This window comes from Misgurnus anguillicaudatus, chromosome 18 (genome assembly GCF_027580225.2).
Source record: "Misgurnus anguillicaudatus chromosome 18, ASM2758022v2, whole genome shotgun sequence".
Taxonomy (NCBI): Eukaryota; Metazoa; Chordata; class Actinopteri; order Cypriniformes; family Cobitidae; genus Misgurnus; species Misgurnus anguillicaudatus.
The window spans coordinates 5,282,042-5,308,266 of NC_073354.2; the positions used below are offsets into that span (position 1 = coordinate 5,282,042).

A 26,225-nucleotide genomic window follows, 5' to 3' on the forward strand; every position below is an offset into this window, starting at 1 on the left:
ACTACTTTAATGGTGTTTTTGTCACCAAACACTTCATTGAATAAATTAACATTCATAGCATGCCCTTAAAAATTGAGATATTTAGCTACTATTGTGACTTAGGATAAACAGATGCAAACAGCTGGCAGATGTGTTTAGGTGATAATTCATAATGATGTGCAAAAAAAAAACTGGAGGAAGCAGTTCCTATTGGTTGCTGTTTTTTTATTTAAAAAACGAATTATTTTATTTTTTTTTTATTTTAAAAAATCATATTAAATTAAATCATAACAAAATCTCAATGAAGTGAGCCCAAACTTTTGGAAAATGCGGGAAAATACTTTGTGCGTTAAGATTATAACACATTATTTGTAATTTTAACACATTATGTGTCATTTTGTGTTGATTTTGTGTTAAAATATAGCACAAGTTGTGTTAAAAGTAACACAAAATGTGTTGTTTCAATGATAACACAGAGATGGGTAAATTCTGGGACAACGCATTTAGTGTGTTGTCCCAGAATCAACAAAATGTGTTGTTTTTAACACATTCGTTCTAAGAGTGTTGCAGGTTACATTGAGATTATATCAATGACTGATGTGATGTCACTTCTTTCTCCCTTCAGACAATGAGTGGCCGATTTTATCCTCATCTTGCTATCAAAACTGATGCGGTTCTCAGCCTGGACGAGGACTCGGTTCTGTCCACCAATGAGGTGAGAGTTTACACATTTAATTAAACTATTGAATTCAGTAATTACTGTTAAATGAGAGAATTTGAGGTCATTTTGTGTTGTGGCCATGCATTGAGAATTGTAACACTTTTATTAATGCATTACATTTGGATTAAATATATTACATTTATAATGAAATGCAACAATAATTGCAAACTACTGTATATATTCATATTCATGCCTTCTTTGTATTGTATGTGAATTCCAAAATGTGTGCGAGGTCACATTTGCTGTTTACTGCCTTCATGAAATCTTGGAATAAACTACATGACTTTAAAATCATATAGATGTATTTTAAACCCACCATTCTATTTCCTTAGATTTTGAAACAAAGCCGTTGTCTCCATAATATTTCATATGCTTTCGAAAGAAAAATCTGGTGAGGTGTTTAATTAAAACTCTTGAAAAATATATACGAGTGAATAAATATATAAGTGAAATGTTCAGAAATGCAAAATTCTCTCCCCGAGTGTCTCTCTCTCCCTAACACACAATCTCTCACTTTATACTCATTGTAATGTCTTTTTCAGCTTATTATATAGCTCTCTTTAATTCTTTGGTATTTTCAATGCTGCATGTATTGTCCATTGCTGTCATATTTTGTGTTTGTACTGCACTTTGTTAATGTCAATTCTCTGTCTTCATTTTCCCAGAGAGAAGAGATGATATTTGCACAGTGCAGCATCAGCAGCATGCTGGCTTCATTTTTAATTGCTCTCGGCTGTATAATTTAATCAGACAATAATATGTGTTAGACAGAGAGAGAGAGAGAGAGAGAGAGAGAGAGAGAGAGAGAGAGAGAGAGAGAGAGAGAGAGAGAGAGAGTCCATAGTAAAGATGTCGCTACTCTTACTCCAAAAGTGTACTGAAGGATTTTAACATTTTAAAAATGAAAGGGTCTAGCAGTGTAAAACAAAATCTAATCATGAAAAGCATTTAACAGGTAGTCAAAATAATTAATGAAGTCATGGTGAAAAAGTTGGAATCCATTTTGATTGTAACCTTTATACAACATAAAGGAAAAAATGGTTTTAAGTGAAATCATTCCTTGAGACATAATGCTTTTATTTAGAGATGCACATTTTCACATTCTACACACAGTAAAGCCAGATTTATTCGTCTGTGTCTGATCTAAGCTGTTTCCATGTCCATTTTCATTTACCGTATACTTCAGCATCTTTGTCCGCGTCAACATACAGACCGGTAATAGACAGGGTCCACAGGTACAGTGGTGTGAAAAATATTTATATTTTTTTTTGCATGTTTGTCACACTTTAATGTTTCAGATCATCAAACAAATGTAAATGTTACATTTAAAAGTAAACAAAACATGCAGTTTTTAAATGAAGGTTTTTATTATAAAGGGAAACCACAGACTGTAAAAAAAAGATGGACGTTGCGACGTCGCTTCCTTCGATTGTAATGAATTGGAGCCAAAAATGTCCGACCATGGGTGATGCCATGTTACGTAAAAACGTCAGTTTGGAGCCATGGCATGCGCAAAAGGAATCATCCATGAAACCAGAGGCGGAGCTGCGGTATCAAACTTCCGCCTAAATGCTCCCATGCCCAATTCAATCAAGCCAATCATAACGACACGCCCCGTTTTTATAGCATCAAATTACCAGCTTATGTCAACGTGATAACAACTACCTTAAAGGACCAAAACCATCTTTCTGAAAATTTTAATGGATGTGTAATTTTGATTTATTTAGAGCCAAGTCTTATCATTTGCATGGAGAAGGAGGGGGTTATGACTTGTACTGCAGCCAACCACCAGGGGGGCGATCAAAGAGCCAGCAGCTTCACTTTTCAAGATGTATGTGGCACACCCAATCCAAACACACATAGCCCTGTGTGAAAAAGTGCTTGCCTTACCCCTTTTTGAACAGACGAGACAAAATGTGAACTTTTTGGAAGGTGTGTGTCCTATTACGTCTGGGAAAAAGAGCATCATACCAACAATAAAATATGGTGGTGGTAATGTGATGGTCTGGGGCTGTTTTGCTGCTTCAGGACCTGGAAGGCTTGCTGTGATAACTTGGGTTTTAGCAGCAGGACAATGATCCAAAACACACCAGCAAGTTCACCTCTGAATGGCTGAAGAAAAACTAAATGAAGACTTTGGGGTGGTCTAGTCGAAGTCCTGACCTCAATCCTATTAAGATGCTGTGGCATGAATATAAAGGCGGTTCATGCTTGAAAACCCTTCAGTGTGTATGATTTATAAAGATGAGTGGGCCAAAATTCCACAGCGTTTTAACAGACTCATTGCAAGTTATCACAAACGCTTGATTGCAATTGTTGCAACCCAAACAGTTATTAGATTTAGGCCGCAAAGCACATTTCCACACAGGGCCATGCAGTTTTGGATTTGTTTTCCCTTTATAATAAAAACATTAATGATTAATATTTCAATTTGTTTGATGATCTAAAACATTAAAGTATGACAAACATGCAAAAAAGTCAGGAAGGGCGCCAACACTTTTTCACACCACTGTATATTACTCTTGTAATCTGCAAGGCAAATCCAAAGAAGCAGCATCTTGTTGTGTATGTTATTGGAGAAGCATCAGCAGTGATGGTGGCAAATAGACAGCGGCTTTTGTTACAGCCCGAGTTGTAAAATATCGCTTCTCAACTTGGTCCACTTTTACTGTCGCAAGCTGAAAAGCATATAAGGAAATGCGATGCTATTTATCGCAGATAAAGAATTGCTGCTTTGTTTCATTTTTGGGGTGGTGCGTGTCAGGCTACGGTGTAGGGCAAGCGTTTATAGGCTACACCGTACACTTGATGCAGAAATATAAATTGGGTTTAAGTCACCAAAAGCTATTAATCAATGTAATGATTAATGCTTTGGGGAGTTTGCTGATGGACTGTGCTTCTTTAGGTGAATTTAACTTATTAACTTAGTTATTCAGAAGTTTCAACTTCAACTTACATTGCATTCAATCTATGCATTCAGCTTACATTGTATTTAATCTTTGCATTCAACATTTTATCAGTATGTGTGTTCCCTGGGAATCAAACCCAAACTCTGTGCTGTTATGCAATGCTACCAACTGAGCAACAGGAACACTTAACATTTCAAAGGCTTAAATTAGATTCCAGATTTCAGCAAATTGACCAAATCTGGAGCAATTATTATTTATAAGGATTATAAATGTGTAGTTAACAAGTACCGTTCCTCGAGCTGTGATATGCAAATCTGGGTGGCCACAGTGCCAACTCACAAAACATGGCCGCACCATCTGGCCAAGATGTTTCAGGCAACGTGCAGAATTCCGTGATTTATTTATTATCAGAACAGGCAGGGTGCTGTCATGATTACAGTATCTATGTTGAAGTTTGATTCATGCAGATGATACACTGCCTAAATCTGAGTTCATGTGGCTCAATAGGTACAGTACAGCATTGCATTGCACTAAAGGTTGTAGGTTAAAATCCCAGGAAACACACACAAATGTATTTTCCTGAAATGCACTGTGAGTTGCTTTGGATAAATGCATATATGTACAGTAAATGTACACTGGGATGTAAAGATTTGTTGGCAATTCTTAGTTTTACAAAAGGAAAAATCATGGTCTTTTTTTACTGACAAGATGACCAGTAACACAGTGAGCTGTGCTGTATGTCAAAACAAATAGAGACAGAGCGCAATGTGTCTGTAACGTGGGCTGCTTATACAAAGCAATAGAGAGATGAATCCATGTGCAAAGAGGTTTTATTAGTGAAAATCAGGCAAACAAATCCAATAGAGGGCAATCCAAATAGTGTAATCCAAATATACAGGCAGAGGTCAAAACAATGAACAGATAAACAGAACCAGGATACAGGACACAAGAAACAAGTCTATAAACGCTTAGTAATGCCGCTACACACCAACAATACTTCGCAGGGAATGATTAGATTGAACCTTTTTTATGGAGAACAGACAGGAAGTACAACGTGAAATCAGGCATGCAGATTTCAAAATAAAAGCCAGAACAGAACAGGATATCAAAATAAAAGTTCAAAACACAAAACAAAACTGCACACGAGACAAAACCCTTACAGTGTCATAACCTGAAAACCACGCCCACCGGGGGAAACAATCCATTCGTCTCCATTGACTTTGTATTGCGAGAGGCCGCATCCTTGTCATGGCTTATAACAAAAAACAGAATAATGCGTAAAAGCTGCTGTGTGACAATATTTACAGCTAACAATCCAAAAAACCCAGAAATACGTTTTTATAAGCTGTCGGCCCCCAAAAACAAGTGTTTAAAGACACAAAAGTGGAAACAGGCAACTTTTCATAGTACTACTATTAGTAGAACTGCGCCCACTAGAGGGAAACGTAGTCTGCGATCCACTTTTTTCTCCCTAAAGGCTGGGTTTTATGGCTCGACAGCTTATAAAAACTTACTTTTTTTAGATTGTTAGCTGTACATATTGTCCCACAGCAGCTTTTAGGCACTATTCTGTTCTTGCTACAAGCCAGAAATGACAAGGAGGCGGCTTCTCGCAATACAAAGTCAATGCAGATGGTTGGATTGTTTCCCCCCCTGGTGGGCGTGGTTTTCAAATTTGCATAACTGCGCTTTGTCTCTATATAACAGTGTTGCTTAAAAATATATAGGTCAAAAATTACAGTGTCCTCTTAAGTTATTTATTAAAGGCGCTCTAAGCGAATCTGCAAGATGTTACTTTTTGTTGATGTTTGAACTGTTTTTAAACAAACGGACGTAGCTAACTCCTCCCCCTCCCTTCCGTGCTTTCATGAGCGCGCCCAACCCCCACCCCTAAATCCTTCTTGTCGTTTATTGGCTGGAACACGTTGTTGTGTTTCGTGGTGCAGGTTTGGCCACTGTGTTTATATTAAAGTTTGTAGAGCCGGGGCTGTCTACAGAGATCGCGTTTTTTACAGTTTTATCAGCGGACAGGCATCAAGCAGATAGTGAGGAGATGTTTGCTGTATGTAACAAAAAATGCTTTATGGTCTAAAACGCGTGAATTCGCTTAGAGCACCTTCAAAATAAAATAAGTCCCATGGCCTGTAATGAATGTTTATGTCATTGGTTAAATTCAACACATTCTGACTTTTAACCTGTAACAATATTGGTGTTGGGTCATTGCCCCTTGCCGTCATTTTGTAACGCAAAGGGTATCCCTTTGTTTTTTTGTGCAGTGTACCTTATTGATTTCAATGAGAAACCTTTGATGCCAATACCAAACACAGCAAGTGTGACAATTTTACCAGCAATTATGAAATTATAAAATGATCTCGATTAACATCTCCATTTACCGTGGAGCTGTGAACTCACACATTCAAAAACTGCTACAAGAAGAACTGTTGCATCGACTTTCATTGTCAACTTGACAAAAAAAGCTTGCGCACATCGACCTCACATGGGTGCTTGACTAAAAATCATGCCAGAAAAGTATGAGTAGAATCAGCACACCAAAGCTCCACAAATAGAAAAATTGATTAATAATAAAGACTGGAATGGAGTGTATGTTTGCGTGCTTGAAACATCCACTCCATAGTCTTTTAAATAATACTTTTTTATATTTTTGGAGCTTTCGTGTGCTGACTTTACCTACAGTTTATTTTTCTGCTGTCAACAATGCTATTTTTAGTGAAATTAGCATCAAGTCAGCTTTGATTGTGAAATGCCATTGTCTGCTGTACTGTATGTCTTGTGACCGGTTGTGTCATGCTAGTTCATGTGAATTATTTAAATGACATATTACTGCGCACGTTCAGTGATTAACTCATTAAATTCCACTCTGTTTTTCATACAAGGTTATCGTATGGCTGTGGAAAACAACACCAGTTAATTGTAATACTTCAATACTATTTTTAAAAAAAGCTTTAACTGTATGTACAGTAAAGCTAAAGTTGTGTTTGAAACCTGTTATTAATGATTCAACCTGCTGATGTTTTATTAACTACAGCCGGTAGATCTTTACTTCAGCTTGGCCAAGATATCCACTTAACTTTTACAGCGTGCAAGATTACAAAACCTGTATCACAATTTCACAAAAGTTTAATGAGACTCAGTTTTAGTTCTCGTGGCTTTACACAAATCCAATAACATTCAGAGCTTCTGGATGTTTGGTAATCTAGCCCAAGTAATTGCACTTTTAGCATTTCGGAGGGTTTTAACTGAAAACTGCTGAGAATCTTAAAATACGACATATTGAACAGTAGTTTGTGGGTTTTGGGAGATGTGCAGAGTTGTGACTCCACAGAATTGATAATTGCATTGTTTCGACTCATTAACTCACTTATTTAAATGGGAAATGTAATATAGGGGTTGAGGTTGTTATGTGCTTCAGGCTTCATTAGACTCCAAGTACATGTATGGTACGGCGATGGCAGAGCTCACGGGTCTGATATCTGTGTTGCAGTTAATGGACTGAAGAATTGACCAGAAAAGGCGATAATTGTTATAATACGTTGACAAAGCAATACAAATGACAGCATTAATCTGGTGATTGTGCGCGTTTATGTGGGTGAATTTATCCATGGGGTGTAGAAAACGTAAATGGTCCCCCACATTGTATTGGATAGTGACCCCCCCAATTCTGAATTGATAACTATGCCCCTGTCTTTATCTATTAGTCTATTTGTCCATTTGTATTTATTAATACAGTAATACTGTTTAGTACAACTACTTTATTTATACAGTCAAAATAAAGGTACTGGGAGGGTACCCTTTTAAAAGGTCTTAATATGTACCATTTGAGGTACTAATATGCACCCTTTTAGGTACAAATATGTACTTTTTGAAAGGGTATCGCCTCAGTGACAGCTTCTGTACTCATTATGCTGCGTCCACACATTATTAATATTTTTTTTAATTATAAAAAAAAGATGTAGTACAGTACGTACATATTTTATTTATACTATCCATATTCTTACTACACGGTAGTTACTGTTTTAACGCACGATGAGTAGGTACTTCATCTTATATAGTATCTACTGTCACAGTATGCGATTTCGGACGCAGCCTCTGTGTCTGACTGATCTGGTTGGTTAATCCGAATGAATTCGTAGAAAGTGATTCATACAAAAACATACGATTATTTTAAAAAACATTAATGAAACCCAACCCATAATCTCGCCCCTAACCCCAAGTCACATGGACGAAAGCAAATTGTACAAAAACGTACAAAAGTGGGAGTAAAAATTTATACTTATTACTTAATACTTCATACGTACGAATTGCCATGAGATTGCGTTGGTCTAATTTAACTCTTTCCCCACCATTGACGAGTTAACTCATCAATTAAGAGAAAACATTTGCATAAAAAAACTGATTTTTGAAGAATTTTTATGTTAATCTGCAATACCGCGATTATCCACTAGATGGTTTATGACCCAATTTATGAAAAAACTGAAGCCAAAATGTTATTTACTAATTTTAAACTCTGTGTATGTTTTGATCATCATTCTGAATCTGATCTGTAACAAAATTTCTTCACAAAAATGCAATTATTTCAGGTTTTTGCTAAAAAAATATTTTTAAAGAAAAATATGCACAATTATAAGAGTTTATAAGCAGAGAAAAAATATAGATAGGATAAAATGTTTTTTCTCGTTTTGTTTGTTTGTTTGTTTATTGCTTGTTTGGAAGCAGAGGGTCTGTTCTTTCATTTGATATATTTGTATATTTATATATTTTTAGAAAAAAAATTCCTGGAAGGCATTTTTTTAAATTTGTGAAAATCACAAAAAATGCTGGCGGGCAACTTTTAAAAAAAATGGCTGGCGGGGAATGAGTTAATGAGTGCGTTTACATGCACAGTCTTGAGCCGATTATGCTTAATAAACTGATAACACGTGGGGTCATGTCAACGCGTAAAACGGTTTTCTTTAATCGGTGAAAGCCCATAAACGGCGTAAGCAAAAACACATCGGCACAGGTAATTTTTTGCTCATTACCCCGATTTCGCGTGGCATGTAAACACCTTAACTGGCTTTCTCACGGTTTTGTCCATGTGCGCATGTCTCCGCGTGCGAAAGATAAACGTCACATGCGGAAGTAAGCGCAAAGTAATGCATAAAAGTCTCAGCTCTACTAAAGCAGTTGGCAGAGAAACTGCGAAAATAAAAGACAGATATGCCGTTGGCTTTTTGATTAACTATTATGTACTATAGGCAATGACGTCACTACCTGTGAGAAACCTGACAAATCTCCAAATCCCATGTAAGCGCAGTTGTCTGCGTTGGCCGGTTTATTGGTTTGCATGTGAACACATGAAAACGTATAGATTTTTGATAGTTATCTGCTTATTCTGTGCATGTAAACGTGCTCAATGAACATTTAACACTGCTTTCTTGGTCCTACCTATGGGATGTTTCTTTATGAAATATAAAATTAGCCAATTAATTAGCACAGCGTTGTTCGCCTAAGAACAAAACACAGGCCTCACACCACCTGCCATTTATTTCCACTCTCTCAAGATCAGTGATCAAGGTCTAGCACATAATGAATGGGGCAAAATTCAGCACGTCACCCACAATGCATTGCTGAAATGAGGCGTCATAAGCAGCGATTCCTTAAGGCCACGTTATTTGCATGATGTCATAAATCTGTCCGAGACCATGCGGCTAACACGCCGATTAATCCATTGTAACATTAAGGGGGACGTTTGCAACCTTTCCCTTTGATTTGCGGGTTCATTTTTTTAAAGCGTGCGTACCGACTTTGACAGCATGACTTTGTTCTTTCTAGACCACAGCTGAATAATCATGAGGGTCTGAAGGTGTTATATAATCTAAAGCTAGAGTTAAAAAAGGCTCTTACTCTCTTGTTTGATAATTCTTCTCATTGGATGTGATCCTGTGTCGGTTCTTTTAAAAGACTTTCAAGCTAATGTTGCTTTTGTTAGTTCTACTTTAATCTCTTCTGGCGGGTTTTGCAAGCCCTGTGCTAACTTTTTGATGTCTGGATGAATACTTTGCCTACTTGATGATGAGAAATGAGTGGTGTGATCTCAGCTTTTCTTCATTCTTGCATTATTTTTTTCTTCGTGTTTGCAGGTGGATTTCGCATTCATTGTTTGGCAGAATTTTCCAGATCGGATCGTAGGCTACCCAGCACGGAGCCATTACTGGGACAGTGGGAAGGGGAGGTGGGGTTATACCTCTAAATGGACCAATGAGTACTCAATGGTGCTGACAGGAGCTGCGTTCTACCACAGGTACTCTCCAGAGGCAAACAAAACTGACTACATTTGTTTTCAGAAGCAATCGTAAAGTAGTTATTGTAGGTTGGTAGTGCAATGTAATATTGTACTACACTGTTGCCATTAGATCATAACTGGTGCCTAAATTATAGGCAAGGTCCTGGAAAAAGCCCTAAAAACCAGGATCTGCTCAAACTAGAGAAGAGGTTTTAAACATTCAAAAAGTCAAGTTTTTTGGGCAAGAACAGTTCAAACTGACTAAACTGATAAATCTGCATTACTCTCTTCATAAGCAACTTTGCCGTTTACACCAGAAACACCCAATTAGACGATGCAATGTGTGAATAATTTAGTTCCTATGTAGATCAGCTGTTAAAATGAATTTTGTTTACACTTTTTGAGAAAATGAACCTATAAATGCCTTACTTAAAGCTGTATCTGCATATTACACTGGGAGAGAAAAAAATGTTTTATCAGTGAAAAACGGCACCACATCTGTTTTAATTGACTTAACTGAAAGAGAGGACAGAATGAAAAAAAATCTATCAATTTTGACAGGCTGGTTAGTTTCTAACTGTTTCGTTTAAAACATTTAGGGAGTTCCACAGTAAGAGAAAGTTTGTATTATATCTGATATTTAAAGTCCATTATATATGTTAAAACTGTATTGCTGAAACACGTTACAAAGACGGTAAAATATATAGTACTAAATTGTGGAGTTAAACAGTTTTTTACTATTTCTGAGTTCATGATATTTGGGTGGGCCAGAAATCCTGGCTTGATGATGCACCTTACCACTATAGACAGTGTCATCAGAAGTAGGTGTGTTGTCGCGGTTACACGCCTGGCCCGAAGTTAACTTCCAGTCTGTGCTTGTTTATTTCCAAAAGACGAGGGAAGGCAGTGAGCATGGATCACTGCTGTGTGAATTTGGCAGGCAAGAATTTAAAGGAGCCATGAAACGGAAGTAGTGAATTGTCTTATTTTCCCCATAGTGATGTGTATCCAAATGAAACGGCTTCTGAAATAAGAAAAGGTAGGGACTTGAATTCGTCCATCGAGAACTGATTGGATTGTTTGAAGTTGGGTGAAGTTGCAATTTGCTAATCACTGCGATCTTTTCCTGGACCCCGCCCACTTGCATGCATATGACCGGAAGTAAAGAGTAATCATTTCGAGTCTACTGGACGTTTGGGCCCCAGAAGCTATACAGCTTTGCAGTTTGCTAGCCAGCTATGCCTTCATCACGTAAATGCATATTAGGCCTACCTGGTTGCAGTAATTTACAAAACAGCTTGATCTCCTTATTTAAATTTCTTAAGAAAAACAATGATATGAAAAAAAGGATATTAATTTCCCATATGGCAAAAAAATACATTTCTTTGGCCAAAAATATGTTTTCTTTCGTTCTTTACACCATTCCAGCATCTATGGCTATTATTCATGGCGAGAAATTGGTTAATTCATACACAAGTTTATTCAGACAAGTTAATCCAGACACAAGTTAGGGGAGGGACAATTCTACAATTTGCCTAACTTGCATTATTTTAGCCGGTGGGAGGAAACCAGAGTACCTGGAGTAAACCCACGCTGACACAGGGAAAACGTCCAAACTTCACACAGAAAGGCCACCTGACCTAGCTCTGATAAACTAGCTTGAAACGGGGACCTTCTTGCTGTAGGTCAACAGTGCTACCCACTGAGCCACTATGCCGCCCAAAAATATGTTTTAAATATATGCTAAATACATTTTGTAGAAAGTAAGCTTAATTAAATATATTTTTAAATTTGAAAATATATTTAGTTTTAACCTTATATGTTAACATATATTTAAGGGGCAACAAACATTTCTAATTTTACAACCCATGCGGCAAAAAATATATTTTCCTGGCCAATATATAAACATTTGTATAAAATGTATAAAGTATAAGTATCAAATGAATAAGTTAATTTTTACAGTTGAAAATATAGTTAAATTTAAAGGGACAATAAGTAGGATTTACCCCATCTAGTGGTGAAATTGTATTTTGCATTCAAACGAATAGTGCTCTCTAGCGCCTCGCTTTTCTAAATGCGTGTTGCAACTACGGTAGCCGTTATGTAATCACTGATATCCTTGTCAGTTTCAGCTGGTTCACGTGTTCTGAATGAAAATGCGTTGTGGAAACGCTTTGGTAGGCTAGTGCTTTTTGTCCCTCTCTGCTATTATAGTTTATCAATACGGCGGAACGATATGGATGCCTTCTTGGACTTACCCGTTCAATGTAAATAAAGTCTAAGCTTACAAAGAAAAGTCAGATCATTGGCAGAGGTCATTTGACACCAACGAGGATATATTTATGAATAAAGACATTGATTTTGATTAATAAAACACTTAAAACCCTACTTACTGTCCCTTTAACCTTTTCAAACCTGTTGTTTATAGGTTTGTAACATACAAAGCTTGTATTCCAATGCGATGTGAATATAAATGCTTTCAAATATATTTATTTTTAAGAATATATTTCAAAATATTCAAAAATTATATCTGTGAAAAATACTTTTTTGTAAACTTATTTCAAAATATATTTCAGCACATATATTTGTAATATATTATAAAAATATTTTTACATGATAATTTTACAAGATGACTTATTTATTTACTTGGAATTTTTTGTTCTCATTTGAATTTGTGGGGTGACAAACTCAAAACACATTTAATATAGCTTTTTACAGAGTTTTATATGCTATAGCATTTAAATGGAAAATCCTTTGCTTTATCTGTTTTATATCTTTACAAGGCATTATGCACAAAAATAACTTCATGTAGTATTTAAACTTTATAAATAAAGATGCATACAAGTGAGAAAGATCTAGAAAATATTTATCTATAACCCAAACCTGGCAACATAGAGGTCTGACCTTGAGGAACAGGTGTGGATAATAATGCATTCTCTTCTGTTTCCCTTCAACATGTCACTTCACGCCACAGAAAGCTATTTGTAAAAGGAAAGATGTTTTACCAGGGTTGTATTCCAGAAAGCAGGGTTAACTTACCATCAGCTAAACCCTGAACTTTCGGTTCATTAACCTAAAAACTGCTAACCCTCATCATGTCGGTTCTGGGGGCACCTGAAAAGAATCAGTTACATTAACCTCCTACTGGTAACTTTAAAGCATACATGGGCAACATACGGCCCGGGGGCCGGATCCGGCCCGCATAGGGCTTCAATCCGGCCCTCGCGATGCACTCGCAATTTCGATGAAACTGTCATGGTTGCAGTGTTTCCATACATTGATTTATCAGTGACAGAATCAACACTGGCTGCCACATAGATTTTTCATGATTCCCATTTACACTTTTTTTTACCATTTAAAACGTCTTAATTCATTGCAGCCAGCGCTCAGCGTGCCTCGTCTCTCTCTCTTTCTCTCTCTCCTTATTACGTGCAGCGCCTCCCGCCCCCTCCCCTCTCTCATGTTGCATGCAGCGCAGCTTTCTCACATAACAGTGAAAAGTATTTTAACTCCACGTTCCTGCGTGTACTTTCTTTTTCGCGTTATTAACGTCAACAGTCACGGATGTTATAACAGAGGAGACGGATGATCATATTCATCATGACTTTACAAAAGGTTAGCAGTAGTGTTTCCCACATATACCCCGTTCTGGTGTGAGTCTGTGTCCGAGCTTTCTCCCTACCTATGATGCGGTATGCCCGTGCACATGTTCTGTAGTAACAGCAACCGTGTATTTTCTCATATTTTTGAATTTGCAACAAATTGTCTGCGATATACAATAAAACTACCACTTGTATTTAAAATAAAAAAGCGCTCATAACACAACAACACTGATGAGAAGAGCAACATAAGTACAGCCTCAATGTAAATGTATGATGATTTTTTCAGACGATGTCGCATTTTTAGCAGCAGTTAAAGAAAGAGCTGGTTTGATTAAACAAAAAGAGTTACTGGGTCCTGTTTAGTCACTATTTTATAGACAACAGAACAGATAATATGTAAAAAAAATAGCATTCAGTTGTGTTAAAATGCAATATAATGTGACAAATCATAGAGTAAAACACGACGCAATGATGTCACATATATGCTAATCGGGGTGTGACGTCATCACGGCCACAGTCTCTCAAAATCCTGTGGGAAACACTGTGGTTGTCAATATAAAATATAAAAGAAATAATAATAATTCGTGTGTGTGTGTGTGTGTGTGTGTGTGTGTGTGTGTGTGTGTGTGTGTGTGTGTGTGTGTGTGTGTGTGTGTGTGTGTTGCTGTAGTAACCATGGTTTTATTGTGGTAAAAGTGTAGTAACCATGGTTTTTTGGTCAATTGATTACTATGAGCAAAACCATGGTTTTACTACAGTAACAATGGTTTTTTGGTCTTAACTGTAGTAAAACCATGGTTCATTTTCGTAAGGACAATGAATCCTTGAAATTTAATCCAGTTATTGTAATGTTAGAGTAGCCTAGGTCAGACAGGCCTAGCAAAATTAAATTTCAGGCCTTGAAATAGGCTGTCAAAGTAACGTCTCGGTTACGGATGTAACCCTCGTTCCCTGAAGGAGGGAACGGAGACGTCACGTCGTGACCGACGAATTGGGAGCTCGCTTAGAGAGACCAATCTGCTTCGAATACTACTAAAACGCCAATGAACTTGGCATTGAGATATTTGCATAATGCTGGCGCCGCCCCGCCAGGTGCGTATATAAGGCGCACGTGCAAATAGGGAAATCAGCTTCTGTTCGCTGAGAAAGCCGGAAGGTGACCGGCCTAAACAGCAGGTGGCAGCACCTGTGGCGACGGGACGTGACGTCTCCGTTCCCTCCTTCAGGGAACGAGGGTTACATCCGTAACCGAGACGTTCCCTTTCAGTCGGTCACTACGACGTCACGTCGTGACCGACGAATTGGGAAACCCTACTAAAACGCCACTAGGGGCTGACCTCTTCCAGTGTCTGCATAAAGCCCTCCGGTTCCACTTAAGGATAGGAGAATTAGGTTTTAAGGCAGAAGGCCGGGCACTAGATGTTCCTTTAACCCACAGTAGTGCCAGCGACTGGGAAGCGCCCTATCTGAGCGGTATAGGGACGCTGCGGAAGCCACCGCCCCGTTAAGGGCTATTGGTGGGCGAAAGTCAACCGTAGTTGAGGTAAATGACAGCCGTGGCTGTGTAAGCTAAGCAGTGCTCTGCTAAGGGAAACGTGGGCTGGTAGGATTAACCCCACGGAATAATGCTCACAAAGGAACCCGTTGGGACACAATGTGGGGCCCTGGCCAAACACGTAGGTTCGTAAGAATACAACTAGTGAAAGGCTGACAGCCAATGCTCCGCAACAAAGGCTGTCAAGGCAGTGGAGAGAGCAAATCAAACCATTACGCATTTTTGCTCTGTTAGCCTTCCATACTGAAACTCAATTTGGAGCCTCAGTCGGAGGCTGCAAGCCGACTTGCGAGTCTGCTCTCCGTGTCCTCCCTGGTGAGGACAGAACACGAGAGGATACAGGCTCGATACGAACATTGTAGAATCTAATGAACGTATTAGGTGTCGCCCAACCAGCAGCTCTACAGATGTCTGTTAGCGAGGAACCACGAGCTAATGCCCAAGATGAGGCAACACTCCGAGTGGAGTGCGCTCTCAAATTAAGGGGCAAGGAATGCCCTGCAAATTATAAACCAGGGCGATAGTATCAACTATCCAATGAGACATCCTCTGCTTAGTGACAGCTTTCCCTATCTGCTGGCCCCCATAACAAACAAAGAGCTGGTCTGAGGTCCTGAAGCTTTGCGTGCGGACCACGTAGAATCCCAGTGCGCGTACGGGGCACAACAAAGCCTCGGTTGGGTTTGCCTGCTCCAAAGGCAAGGCTTGCAAGCTCACCACCTTATCTCTGAAGGGAGTGGTGGGAACTTTGGGCACGTAGCCTGGTCTGGGTCTCAAAGTCACGCTTGAGACAGCAGGACCAAACTAAAGGCACGAATCGTCAACAGAGAATGCATGTAAATCTCCTACTCTCTTCATGGAGGCCAATGCTAGCAGGGTCAGAGCTTTCATTGATAAAAAACTTCAGACTCGCAAACTGCAAAGGCTAAATCGGAGACCTGAAGGCTTCAGCACCATGGACAGGTCTCAGGAAAAAAGAGGGAGGGCGCGAGGGGTTTAGCCTGCGAGCGCCTCTTTAAAATGTAATAATTAAATCATGCTGGCCAACTGATCTGCCGTAGATAAGTGAGTGATGAGCAGAAATAGCGGCGATATCAATTTTAATGGCGGAGGGACAGCCTACCATCTAACCCATGTTAAAGATATAAAAGCATAATGTTAAAGGGCATTCTCTGGGTCCTCGCGTTGCGAAGAGCACCGGGTGACGAAAAGGTTTCATTAAGCGCGTAAGCCCGTCCTGTGGACGGTGCTCGAACCGCGTCGATGGTGTTAGATACCACTTGCGATAAATCACCTAAACCTTGCGCGCGCTCAACGACCGTACATGGATATCCACAGGTCGGGGCGCGAGTGCCAAATGTGCCCCTTCCTAAGAAAGAAAGTCCTTCCTCAGGGGAATCCGCCAGGGAGGGCTGTCGCGAGGAGCATTAACTATGAAAACCAATTCTTGGTCGTCCAGTACGGACGACTAATAAAAGGCTCTCCTCGTCCTGCCTGACTTTGCACAGTGTCTGCGCAATAAAGCTCACTGGAAGGAATGCGTATTTACGCACCCCCCGCGGTCAGCTGTGTGCCAACGCATCCACGCCGAGGCTGCCCTCGGTTAGTGAATAAAATAGGCGACAGTGGGTATCGTCCGGCGACGCAAACAGATCTATCTACGCACAACCGAACTTCTTCCAAATTAGCTGGACCGTCTGGGGGTGGAGTCGCCATTCGCCGGGGGCGCAGCTCGGAAGCGCGTACCGCTGAATTGAGCGATCCCGGGATGTAAATGGCACGAAGGGACCTCAGATGCTTCTGACTCCAAAGGAGGAGATGACGAGCGAGATGCGACAGGTGACGAGAGCGCAAAACCGCCTTAACGGTAAATAACACAACAGTCGCAAAGTTATCGGTGTCGACAAATACATCCTTCCCTCGCATCTCCATAGCGGAGCGTACAAGTCCCAGATATACAGCGCACCGCTCGCGGCAGTTGGGGTGCTATGCACACCCCAGACTGCAGGCCCGTCATACGTGGCTGAACATCCCGTGCTTAGGGCATCGCATGCTACAGAATGCCAGGAGACCCCTCAGAGGCATATCTTGCTATCAGAAACGCTGGGTCTACTACGGGGAAATTTAAATGACACGCAGGTGTAGTGTTTACACAATGTATGCCGGTGCGCCACGCTCTCCTCCAGACTCGATCGTAAAGCCAACGCTGAAGCGGTCTCATATGACGCAGCTCGAACAGTGTCACGGCTGCAGCATGCTGTCATATGTCCAGGAGCTTCTGAAATTGTATCAGAGGGACCGCGTACTTCCCTCGAATTAAACCGAGGCAAGTCAGAACTGACTAGTTGCGCGCTCTTGTAAAACACGCCAATTAGTTGATCGAGTCTAATTCCATACTGAGAAAAAGGATCCTCTGCACGGGGCAAAGTTGCTCTTTCCCAGTCGACCTGATGACTTAAACGAGCGAGATGCCGAAGCATTAACTCTCTGTGTTCGCGCACGTCTGCCAAGAACGGGCTATTATAAGTCAACGTAAATAAAGCAGAATGCGAACAACGCTCTCTCTCTGATATTTTAATGCCGTGACTAACTCTTTCATGGAGACACGGAGAGAGAGAGACAGCTCGAATGGTGTACTTAATATTAATATGCCCACCCCACGACGCAGAGCGAAAAAACGGTCTAAGCCGAGGGGAGATGGACACAAAAGTACACGTCTTACAGGTCTAAAGCTGCAACCGATCTGAATATTGAAATACGAGCCTCGGCGTTATCATCCAAAAAAGACCACCTCCGTAGAGCCGGGCGTAAATCAAATCGATCGTAACCCACCGCGTTTTTCGGGTACTATGAGATAAAGGCTGGAAAAACCCTATCATCATATCATCATCTCGGTAAGAGGGACCGGCTCGATAATCCTTCGCCAGCAGGACATCGACTTATGCACGCAGTACATGTGCATCGGATACTTTCACTATAGTGAAACGAAAGCCCGAGAATTTCGGGGTTGTGCCGGTAATTGTATTTCGTAACCGAGGCGGATCGTGCGTAAAACCCAACGAAACGGGCTGGGAACTGAAGCCAAGCACCCAGGCACCGTACGAGGAGAATTAACGACACTACCGGAGTACCCGCGGCGGGGCAGCTAGGCGGGACAGGCGGGACTGCCGGTGCGTCTGCCGTGACAGCATAAGCATCTACAGTATGTGTGTGTGTGACACTGACCTGAGCCCGCTGCGGGAAACGGTAGTCCGGTCTCCTCAGCTGAGGACGCAGACTCCGATGGTTTTGCTGGTGGTCCGGTCTCCTGAGTGGAGGGCTCGGACTCCTCAGAACACCCGCTGGCGATAGAGGAGAGGTAGGGTGAGCTGGTGTGTGCCCGCTCACGGCTCTCTCGATCCTCTGGAGACCTGAAGAGGGAAGAGGAATGCACTCTGTGTGTGGTTAGTGGGCACCGGCTAAACAGCCGGTGGAACATATGCAAACCAAGAATTTTCCCCCGACCCTCTATCGGGGGAAGGAGCGAATCACCGTCTCCTGAAGAGTGATCCTCTGCCAATCCAGGTCGCCCGCTTACTGGCCACTTAAACTCCCGATCTCACGGGAAGCGGCTAAGCGGGCGGGGCGAGCTGCTGACGACCGGTTCCCCCGCGCTGCCGAGATGGGGTCCGAAGAGGGGAACGGAGGTGGTCGCCGCAGGACGCCGACGGCGAGAGGCAGACTGAGGAACCGGCGTGGTGGTTTTTTACCAAGGGCAGCTCTCCTTCGCCGGGGCATGACCACAGAGATCGCCTCAGTCTGCGCAGCGGAGCTGTACGACTCCACGGCCTCGCCGAAGAGGCCGGTCTGTGAGACAGGAGCATTCAAGTTGTTCTCGCCTGCGTCCGTCAGCCAGACACAGCCAAAGGTGGCGATCTTGAACCACTGTCGTGAACATCGCACGACTGAAGGTCGCGGCCTCCCTCGTAAATCCTTGGTGAACCCGTAGCAACGTTATTGCGTGCAGGGCTGAAGCCGCCTCTCCGCATGCCTGACGGACAGCTCCCGTAACCGGACGACCATCTACAAACACGGGAGGGAAGGGTTGGGTGGTCCCTCCAGGAACGCAGCTGCATCGCAACCCCCCGCTCACTGGAGGGTCCCTGCCCTTAGCGGCTCCATTGGTGAGGGAGGTGAGGGGTGAAAGCTGAAGCTGAACGGCCGGATGGTCGTAAACCACCTCAGCTCTTCGTGCCGTCGGAAAGAAAGGCACAGGAGCAGAGGACCGAGAGGCCCGAGCAGCTCCGAAATACCAATCACGTGGGCGGTACGGTTCGGGCGGAGAGGGGTTAACCCCTCCAACTCTACCGTTACCGCCGCTCGAGCGGGCACGGCCGCCATCTCCGGAACGACTCCACTTCGGAGGAAAATTGGACACCCCTCTGATGCTGCAGAAGTGAACGGGACCAGAAGGAGCTCCAATGGATTCGGCAGACATCGTAGAACACGACTCTGCCGTCTCCACCGGAACCTCAACCGGCTGAGGATGAAAGGCCGGTAGGTGGAGGACGCATCCTCCGTCCTCCTCAGCGTAGTGATGCGAAGAGCGTCATGCGAGCGCTTGACAGCCGCACCATGGCGGTGTCAGCACTGCAAAGACGCGGACAGCATTCCCGTAGAAACGTCAGTCGTCTCCGCAATCCAAGAGGGTTATGCTCTCACAGAGAGAACAAAAACTCTCCACGAGCGCAGCCTCAGAGTGCTTGATGCCCAAGCATGAAGACAGCGCTCGTGACCGTAACTGGAACCCTTATACCTCTCACATCCAAGATCGCACGGACGAAAAGCAATCCTGAAAAGGACGCTGATCTCCGAATATACGAGAGAGTGGCTGTCTTTAAAAAGACACAGAGCTCTCACGTATCACTCTTTTAGGGAAATCACTCTTTAGGTGCTCAGCTGATGATGCGCACAGGGAAAGGCAACGCACACACTAAACTCAAAACAAAAAATATGCAGAGCAGTGGAATACTGCGAGCGTCCGCTGTGTTAGTACTGCTTGTCAATCAACTTCAGCAACCGTTCCCAGAAGAGCAGATAGTAGCTTCTCAGTCAGATAAAGCCGGCTTTCGAAGCGAAAAAAGCTGATTTCCCTATTTGCACGTGCGCCTTATATACGCACCTGGCGGGCCAGCATTATGCAAATATCTCAATGCCAAGTTCATTGGCGTTTTAGTAGTATTCGAAGCAGATTGGTCTCTCTAAGCGAGCTCCCAATTCGTCGGTCACGACGTGACGTCGTAGTGACCGACTGAAAGGGAACTGTAGATTAGCCTTAATTAATTAATTTTTACCAATTAGTCATGTAACTATGTCTAATTGCAGTTTTCCCAAGTGTGGCCCTCCTCTTACTTTGGGCAAAGTAAATGTGGCCCTCAGTCTAAAACTGTTGCCCACCCCTGCTTTAAAGGAACAGTATGTAGGATTGTGGCCAAAACTGGTATTGCAATCACAAAACTGGTTGCCAATACACAACATGACAACATAAACATCAGTTGAGGGCTGCAACTCCACTTTTTAAATGACAATATCCTGGCCAGACCACTGTTGTCAGTGATATAAGTATTTGAAATGAAAATGATTTCTTAATGTCTAGTGACATATCAGGACCATTTTATGATTAATTGATATACATTTCTTACATACTGTTCCTTTAAGTTAATGTATGCCTACGGGGAATACATAAAGACATTTTCAATTTCAAACATGTATGGCCAGGTTTCTGGAATACCCCCCAGTACTGCCAGCAATACTAATATAGTTGCAAAGAAGAAAACCGATAAAAAACGAGCACTGAGGCGACTATAATAGCGTGAATCTGTTTTTGTGTACATATAAATGTTGTAGTGTTCAGTAGTATTGTAGTGTAGTGCTAGTATTGCCAGCAGCCATATCACCCTGTAGCCCAAGACAGCTTGCCCACAGAAGCTAAGCAGGGTTGAGCCTGGTCAGTACTTGGATGGGAGACCACCTGGGATATCCAGGTTGCTGCTGGTAGAGGTGTTAATGAGACCAGCAGGGGGTGCTCACCCTGTGGTCTGTGTGGGTCCTAACACCCCAGTATAGTGACGGGGACACTATACTGTCAAAAAAGCACCGTCTTTCGGATGAGATGTTAAACCGAGGGCCTGACTCTCTGTGGTCGTTAAAAATCCCAGGATGTTATTCGAAAAGAGTAGAGGTGTGCCCCGGCATCCTGGCCAAAACTTGCCCATTGGCCTACTAATCATCCCCCATAGATACTAATCATTGGCTATATCACTCGGTCTCCTCTCCACTAGTAAGCTGGTGTGTGGTGGGCATTCTGGCGCAATATGGCTGCCGTCGCATCATTCAGGTGGATGCTGCACATTGGTGGTGGTTGAGGAGATTCCCCCATTCATATGTAAAGCGCTTTGAGTACTGAGAAAAGCGCTATATAAATGTAACGAATTATTACTGCATGCTATTAACATGTCACATTATGCTCATTTAATAAATGTAATATTATTATACTTTTATCATATCATAGATGGGCCAACAGGCAGCAAGCAGATCCTTTATTCTTAAGCAGGTTAATGGATCAAAGTCCTTCTGAAGATCCCAGAGGGCTTTTACACAACACACTGGTTTCCCTGCAGAAACACAAGACTGATTTGTTTTTCTTTTTGTGCAAAATGTGAAATACAGGCCATAGATTAATAATGCTGGATTGAGAAATCTTTAGATGCGATTTCAAAGTAATTTCTAGCAAACAAACATTTGTCAGTCGACTCTAGCGATTTCACTGTGATGTATTTTATCACCATGGGACTTCAGTTTAATTGGCTCAGAGATACTTTGGCTCCTATAGCATCAATTTAAGCCTGTTTAATAGTTTCACATGATTGATGACATCATCTGTGAAATATTCATAATGCCATTTTTTTAGAACTGGCAGCTTGTAGTATTTCTAATCACTTGCAGTCTTATGTTTCTCCACTTTCTGGTGAGATAGTGCTGGTGCTGGAACGGAGATCTTTAAACCGCTATCACAACCCATACACATTTGACATAAGCAGAGGGTTTATATCCTCTCTGTCCAGTCTGATGGGTATTATCAGCTACTGTAGAAAAAATTCTCTATGCTGCAATGTGACGTATACATTTTTTACAATGACAATCGATAGAGATACTACATTTTAATCTGATTTTCTCACTTACAAAAAGGCAATGTGAACAGTCTGTAGTACAGATCAGATTTGATCCATGTGAGTTATGTGTAACAATGATGTTTACAAATAAACATGACCAAATAAATTACACTGGTTTCTGGATTAAGACCACCAGATTTAGGAAAAGGTAGATAAATTGTCCCTAGCTGTCACTGTAGGGTCATCAAAGGTGCATTTTGGTATCAAATGTACACTCACCTAAAGGATTATTAGGAACCCCTGTTCAATTTCTCATTAATGCAATTATCTAATCAACCAATCACATGGCAGTTGCTTCAATGCATTTAGGGGTGTGGTCCTGGTCAAGACAATCTCCTGAACTCCAAACTAAATGTCAGAATAGGAAATAAAGATGATTTAAGCAATTTTGAGCTTTGAGCCGGTCTGAGTATGTCACAATCTGCTCAGTTACTGGGATTTTCACTCACAACCATTTCTAGGGTTTACAAAGAATGGTGTGAGGAGGGAAAAACATCCAGTATGCAGCAGTCCTGTGGGCGAAAATGCCTTGTTGATGCTAGAGGTCAGATGAGAATGAGCCGACTGATTCAAGCTGATAAAAGAACAACTTTGACTGAAATAACCACTCGTTACAACCGAGGTATGCAGCAAAGCATTTGTGAAGCCACAACACGCACAACCTTGAGGCAGATGGGCTACAACAGCAGAAAAAGGAAAAGGAGGCTACAATTTGCACAAGCTCACCAAAATTGGACAGTTGAAGACTGGAAAAATGTTGCCTGGTCTGATGAGTCTCGATTTCTGTTGAGACATTCAGATGGTAGAGTCAGAATTTGGCGTAAACAGAATGAGAACATTGATCCATCATGTCTTGTTACCACTGTGCAGGCTGGTGGTGGTGGTGTAATGGTGTGGGGGATGTTTTCTTGGCACACTTTAGTCCCCTTAGTGCCAATTGGGCCTTGTTTAAATGCCACGGCCTACCTGAGCATTGTTTCTGAACATGTCCATCCCTTTATGACCACCATGTACCCATCCTCTGATGGCTACTTCCAGCAGGATAATGCACCATGTCACAAAGCTCAAATCATTTCAAATTGGTTTCTTGAACATGACAATGAGTTCCCTGTACTAAAATGGCCCCCACAGTCACCAGATCTCAACCCAATAGAGCATCTTTGGGATGTGGTGGAACGGGAGCTTTGTGGCCTGGATGTGCATCACCCAAATCTCCATCAACTGCAAGATGCTATCCTATCAATATGGGCCAACATTTCTAAAGAATGCTTTCAGCACCTTGTTGAATCAATGCCACGTAGAATTAAGGCTGTTCTGAAGGCGAAAGTGGGTCAAACACAGTATTAGTATGCTGTTCCTAATAATCCTTTAGGTGAGTGTATATACTGTATAACAATGGTACATATTAGGACCTATTTGAAGGGTACTGCCCCAGTGACAACCGTGTGACCATTTTTGGACCATTTTTGGTGATAGTGCAGAACCATGTCGATGGACAAAGGGTAACAGAATCAGAACAAGAGCGTGGTCAGCATCGGGAGCTTGTGAAAGCTAAACGCAAGAGCCGGTCCGATCGCTCAGAGACAGGCAGATATTAAAGCTGGTTATAAATGTTTCCTCTGACAGCATCACTGGCCGTATTTTAACGATAAATGGCACAGGTTAGATGAAGTTCACAGTTTGTTTTAGCTGAAGGTCTCTGCGCCCATCACTCACACGCAAACGCACACACACAAACAGACCTTCAAAGTGACACATCACACATCCAAAACACAGATTAACCGCATTGCTGCTGGTCAGCAACGCAACACACCACCTGCAAAGTCACCTGCAGCTAAAGTGTGCAAGAGGAAAAGACATAAATAAACGTGTGAAGTGAGATAAGCCACCTGCAGACCCGAAAGACTCTCTGATGGCTGTCCCTCAAAGAGAGAGAGAGAGAGAGACATCTGCAGGCAGGTAAAGATTCGGTTAAATAAGCACAGTGAGAGAAACAGCAAGTGTCACTCACAGAAATTAAAACATCTGTCTCTTACAGTTCCCCACAGCAGGGTGGTCTTTGTCCTCTCTCTGTCTGCACATCTTCAGTGACCGTCCTGTCAGTCCAATCCACAACAACATTATATTGCTCGATTTATATAGCTCTCATTTAAATATCAACTTGCCTGAAATGTTTCTCTCACAATTACTTTGCAAAACTACGACAGGAACAATGTGTCCAGCAGTGATGAATGAGATGACATTTTGTTGATTGCTGTCATGGATTTGTTTACATTTTATTGGGAGTATTATTGGTCCTAAACCCAATCCAGAACAGCATTATGTTAAACATTAAACAGTTGTTCTCAACCATACAAAACATATCAACTATAGTAGTCAACATTTGAAGTGGATCAAAAACATTCATCAAATTTGTCCTAAAACAAGAATGGCTATTGGATATTGGTTTTAAGAAAACTTTTAGGAAAGTTTGTGATAACTTGCAACGAGTCAGTTACAGCGCTGTGGATGAATTTTGGTCCACTCATCTTTGCAAAATTGTTGAAATTCAGCCACACTGGAGGGTTTTCGAGCAAAAACCGCCTTTTTAAGGTCATGCCACAGCATTGCAATAGGATTGAGGTCAGGACTTTGACTAGGCCACTCCAAAGTCTTCATTTTGTTTTTCTTCAGCCATTCAGATGTGGACTTGCTGGTGTGTTTTGGATCATTGTCGTGCTGCTGAACCCAAGTTTGTTTCAGCTTGAGGTCAAGAACAGATGGCCGAACATTGTCCTTGTTTTCCCTTTATGATAAAAAACTTAATTTATTTAAAAACAGCATGTTGTGTTTACTTGTGCTATTTTTGATTAAAATTTTAATTTGTTTCATGATCTGAAACATTAAAGTGTTGCAAACATGCAAAAAAAATCAGCAAGGGGGACAACCAGTGGTGGCCGGTGACTTCTATTTTCGAGGGCACTTGCTGTGAAGTTTGTCCCAACATGTATGTAGCCCGTCATGTGTGTGGTTCATCATGTCAAAATATGTGTTCTGTGCGTCGAGTGATCCTATGTGCATCATGTGTCTTGTTGTCAAAATATGTGCCTGTTGCAGAGGCGTCTAAAGGGTTTATGATTAAAGAGACGCTCGCGTTTGCCAGATACTCACATAATCTCATGTGAATCAGAGTTTAGTGTTAAGGGAGTGTCTTGTGTGGATTTTGTGAACGTCTCTTTTATCATAAACGGTTTTGACGCGTCTGCTGCAGGCCCTTATTTTGACAAAACACGTGATGCACATGGTTTATACGACGCAACAAACACATATTTTGAATTTGCTCGGATGAGCAGTCACGCGCCCCCACTGGGGCCAACACTTAGAATATTTGTGATTTTTTTTATTCAAATGCTGTGTTTTATATTATATAATAAATAAATTGTTAGCTTACGTTATTTGCTTGAAATGCCTGAATAGTGTAATGTGTAAAAAATACAAATAATGCTGGTTTAAATTGAAAATCATATCCCAATGCTGTACATCATTGCAAATTTATATACTAATATATCATTTCACAATTTACTGTTTGCAAACGTTTCACCTGCTGCTGCTAATTTAGTAAATGCTTCTTGGGTCGTATTTTGGAGAATGGAAAAACTACGTAAACAATCATATGGGTTGGCTTAACATACCAGATGATCTGACAAATCATCATGTCTGTTGCACACATGGTAGAGGTCAACTGTTAAAGGTTAAGACGAATGCTTAGAATTTGTTAAAATTAAAAGAGTAATACATAAGCAAACACCAATACTGTAGATAGCATATCTCTTAAGAAGACACACACTGGAGATAACTACAGTATAGTTTCTCCCAAGCCTACTACACTATACATCTAAAATGACCTTTAAGCGAATGCATTTATTTCTTCTCTTTATTCAATGTAATTTTTATTCAAAAGTAATCATTTAAAACACGTCATTACA

General features: G+C 41.4%; 1 protein-coding gene across 1 annotated transcript in view; it reads left to right on the plus strand.

Moving 5' to 3' along the window:
- The window catches only part of LOC141350479 (exostosin-1), a 412,075-nt gene that overhangs the window by 383,056 nt on the left and 2,794 nt on the right, over nucleotides 1–26,225 (plus strand). The window contains exons 9-10 of the mRNA XM_073855643.1: nucleotides 605–694; nucleotides 9,750–9,910. Of these exons, the coding sequence (XP_073711744.1) occupies nucleotides 605–694; nucleotides 9,750–9,910 (251 nt within the window). The remainder of the gene's footprint in view (nucleotides 1–604; nucleotides 695–9,749; nucleotides 9,911–26,225) is intronic.